This window comes from Calidris pugnax, unplaced genomic scaffold (assembly GCF_001431845.1).
Source record: "Calidris pugnax isolate Ruff unplaced genomic scaffold, ASM143184v1 scaffold45, whole genome shotgun sequence".
Classification (NCBI taxonomy): domain Eukaryota; kingdom Metazoa; phylum Chordata; class Aves; order Charadriiformes; family Scolopacidae; genus Calidris; species Calidris pugnax.
The window spans coordinates 433665-438177 of NW_015090764.1; the positions used below are offsets into that span (position 1 = coordinate 433665).

Genomic DNA, 4513 nt, shown 5'->3' on the forward strand with positions numbered 1-4513 from the left:
GGCAAAAAGTCTCCTTTACTGTGAGGTTGAACCCTTGTATGTCAAATCTGGCCCGAAGCAAATTTTCACAGCTGAATTATAAACCCTGTAAACAAGGGTTTATGATGGAAATGCTGACACAACCTTAATTACAAACAGCGTGAAGTGGGGGAGGCTGTGTAATACACACTCTTTTTCACTGCAAGTCCTCCAGCAGCCAAATCTGCCATCCAACAAAAAAGCAAATCTTGCTCGTTCTTCCCCTTTGCACTCAAAGGAGCTCGCTGGGACCTTTCTATCAAATCTGGTTGCTCAACACTGTCCTTTAGAAAAGAAAAAAAAAACCCCTTGATTTTGTAATAAAAGTATAATGTATAGCTTAAAAATAAATTAAATAAAGGAAACATTAAAAGATAAATGGAGCAGGATGCTCTATGGCTGAGGTAATTTGAGTGGAAAGGGAAGGAGGGAGTTTACATTAATAAATGATTAAAGGCCTTAACGAGGGCCTATCAGGTTGAACAGTGGAGCATACTTCTCCACCTCTCCTCCTTTAGTCCAGCTTTTTTACATTTGTTCTCAATGCTGATCAATATGGTTTTCATTTACTGATTTCCATAATGCCATATGTGATCTGCTCGCCTGCCATAATGAAGGCAGAGAGAGAGCTGAAGTCATTTGAACGTTCTCGCTCGCATGTCTGTCGCCAATTTAGAAAATAAATATCTATTGAGAGTTAGAGTTTCCTCCTGTCTGGGAGGAACACGGCAAGATTTGCATATGTAGATTGTAAAGCCTTTTTTTCTCTCCCCACCCCCTTTTTTTTTTACTATATATAAAAAGGAACGATATGAGTTGTAGCAACTGTGTGTTTTTATAACGAGGAAGAAATATTCTTAAGGTTCAAAACTGAATGGCAGTTGCCTTCTCCTCTTTGCTCTGGCTGTTACTTGCCTGCCTAGTCCCATGGACCCACTGGATCCCATTAGAGACCACGTTAAGTTGAAAAATAAGAAAGGATGGTTTATATTAAGCAACATATATTTTCAACGTGCCATTGTCTTCACGAGTAGAGTCTAAGTCGATACTGGGGAGACATCACACTTGTAAACTGAGTTGCTTTACCCCTCTCAGAAGTGTAAATTATGCTTTATAGCAATGGTGTTATATGAATGCTGTATTTTTTTAATAAAAAAGCAAGACTGGCAGGTACCTTCTGGAGGGCTGGAAGTGGGGTTTCTGCCACCTGTAAGACATCGCTGGCACAGGAACAGCGTGAGGGCCGTAATCGAATCGTAAAAATGTAAATGGCTTACGACAGACAAGACCCTACAGCAGATTTATAGGTGTTTGGCAGCCAATTTAGCTCTTTCTCTCAGTCAGATCTCATAGGAAGGGATGGAACTAGAGGTTTTAAATACCTTGCCCTTTGGTTGTAATCACTTCCCGTAGATGCCCGACTTTGTGATTTAATGAATTCTCTGTTTATAAAAAGTAAGCGATAGGTTAAATGATGTACTTTGGAGTGTCATTATTTGGGTGATTCCACCATGACCCAAATTCATGATTCTTTACCAGACCAAAGAGATGTGATCTTTTGCATTACATCACATACATTAGCACACAACATTTCCTGACTGCTGTGAGCGGGGGCCAGCAGTGTACTGGGATGCTCCAGCTGGAGCACAGAGCTCCGCTTGCTGCAGAGGGAGGATTCTTCCCAGAAGAAGTTTTGCTTTTAATACACAATATGAAAACAGCAAAACAAGACATGAAAAATTACAGCCTGTATTAAATTGCAGATTCAGGCTGCTGCTTTGGCTTTAGAGTCAAGCGAGTAAATGACGTTGTAGGAGAAAGGTTTCAAAGTTTTGCCGGTCGCTCAGTTAAACATCAAGCCAGAAAATTATTATTTGAGTTGCTGTTAATAAACCTTGCAGTTGATTAAGGATAGCTGACAGAAAGCAAGCTATGTAAATAGGGATTAGTGACTGGTGAGCAAGCTTTCTGTCACAAACTTTCTTGGAGGTTCAAAAGAGTTTAGTTAACGATTCAAAGATTCTCATTGCATTGTTTTCAGGCGTTGCCAACTCTTTGTCTACTGGAAAAAAAAGCCTGAAAAAGCTGTACTTTGTACACTTTTTCCGAGTTCCACAAATTGCTACAGATGTAAAATATAACAGTGGAAAACAACACTGCTGAGTCCTGAGAAGGAATGGCAAAATTAAAATACCCTGATGACATTGTTAAAATTACAAAGGGTCTCCCTCTAGAAGTGAAAGCCAACATTAAAAGAATTTCTTCTACTTCTGTTTATATCACACTTTTGCATCTCTGTTTACCCAGTGTAACTAATGATAAAGGATCTCAGCTTTCCAATTATGATATTGCATTGACCTAATTGGGTTTCTGGAGGGCTTCAGGGAATTGTGTGTTTAAAGACTTTGTTCTCACTAAATTAAGAAAGATGTAGAAGTACGGCAGTTTCAGAAAGGGACACATGAACCTACCGATCCAGAGCTGGAAAAATAAATTCTGGACTAAACCTGAGTGCAAGCAGCAGAAACACAAAACCCCATGCCTTGAACTGTAAACTCCTCGCAGCAGTCTTACTGGGATTAATAAATCAGAGTCGTCGTGAGCCTAAAGAAGAGACGTGAAAGCTCTAATAATTGCCGTCTCCTGTCGAACGGCGCGGAGCGAGCGCTGCCGCCCGCCAATCCACAGCCTGCCATTAACCTCCCGGCCAATTACAGCCTCATTGGCAAAGCAAACAAGGAATTATTGGCTGTTTAGTCGGGCTTTATTCTCCCGCTCTGTCCCCTGGTTCTCATTCTGGTTTTTTCTCCCCTTTTCCTGTTAGGCAAAAAAAAAAACAACCAACCAACCCAACCCCAACCATCTGCAAACACCTGATATTCATCTGAGTCCCTGCAGTTGTACAGTCTTGTTAAATTGTTACCACCTTTTCCACAAGCAGTTTTGGCAATTAACCTCGTGGTCATACACTTCAAAGGAAACAACTGTTGAGTTTAACCTCCTTGAGCTACCATGGATTCCTTTATGATTTTTCTTCAAACACTTTCATCCCGAGCAAAAATGCAGACTGATAAGATTCGAGTTTATTTTTCCATTTTGTCAGTTTATTAAGATGACAAATATCCCCACCAGTTACCACTATTTTGTGCTCCTCCAAGTACACGCAGAAGGAACCTCTCTTATTAATTCACATTTCTAAGGCAGGGTACTCTGCTCCCTGGAATCCACGCATTTGATACATCTGACCCCTCCTTGCCCCTGTTTGCAAATCTCTCATATTTTTCTCACAATGCCTAAAAGCTCAGAAACAGAAAATACAAGTAGAGTTAATGCTAAGGACACAAGATGCTGTTAGAAATACATATATATTTCACAGAACTCCACCGTTACTGAGACAAGACTACTTTACACATGAAAAGAGCTAAAAATTCCTCCACCTTCAATTAGAATACCAGTTAGCGAGATCAGGATCTATGTTAGCACAAAGTAACTTCACTTTTCCTTCTGTCTAAACTTCTGACTACAACATATATATTAATTTACCAGACTGTGCAGCTGCTCCTTAAGCAACTGGATAGCTAATGATAGGGAAGTACCAAAGCAAATACTACAGGAGTGCGATCAAATTACTTGGAATGTGGTTCTTCCCCCCCCACCATTTCCATTCTGGTATTATTGCACATTTTTTTCTCTCCAAAGTAATCACAAAAATGTAAAATGGGTTTATTCTTAGGAGAAGCTTCCAACTTCTCCTAAGAAGCGAAGAATACCCAAAAAAAGAAGTGTTTGAATGACCTTTTGGTACCAAGGGAGCGCAGCCCGGCCGAGCTCACGGCGATGGGGAAAAGCATCGCTCTCCTCTGGCTGGAACCAGCCCTGGGAGGGAGGGAAGGAGAGAGAGAGGGAGGGAGAAGGAACTAAATATTTGTCTAGGAAAAAGAATGTAAGAAAAGTTTCGTATCTGTCTTGCAGTGCAAGAAGGGGAAGCATTTGGGCGAGCATATGGCATGTGTTTCAGCTTGTGAGGGAGAAAAAAAAAAAATTAAAAAAAAAAGAAATCACGATGTTACGTGCAGTTCAGACCAAATAGAAAACTTATTCTGACTATTCTCATTTGTCAGAGGCTTTTCAAAACTAAGCAGATCTCTCCATAGCTCTAAATGTCAAAGGAGGAAGTAACCGGTGGGTATTGAGTTTACATTTCAGGCTCTCTTTTAACTGTTTCCACTTTTAATTTTAATATGCTTGTCAACAAAATGAAAAACTCCTTCACTCACAAAAAAAAAAAAAAGAAAAAAAAAGAAGAAGAAATTAGCACATTAAATGATACATGGGTCTGGTGCTATGTTGCACAGTTCAGTGAACCCCTGCATAGATCAGCAAGATGGCTGGAAATGTCTCTTTCCGTCTGTTTTTCATCTCGAAAGCCTGTGTACTCAGCAGAGTGTGAAGAGTGCCTCTCTCCCCTCCCAACCCTCTCCCGCTCACCCCCCCC

The 4513-nt window shown here is 40.6% G+C and overlaps 1 protein-coding gene across 9 annotated transcripts in view; it reads right to left on the reverse strand.

Annotated features, from left to right (window-relative positions):
- BCAS3 (breast carcinoma amplified sequence 3) overlaps positions 1-4513 on the reverse strand; it is a 424087-nt gene that overhangs the window by 185947 nt on the left and 233627 nt on the right. The window contains exon 23 of one of the 9 annotated variants that reach the window (XM_014960202.1): positions 3773-3894. The exons of the other annotated variants lie outside the window; for them this stretch is intronic. Coding sequence (XP_014815688.1) covers positions 3848-3894 — 47 coding nt within the window. The 3' untranslated portion in view covers positions 3773-3847. Of the gene's footprint in view, positions 1-3772; positions 3895-4513 lie in introns of those variants that run through there. 9 annotated transcript variants of the gene reach the window in all.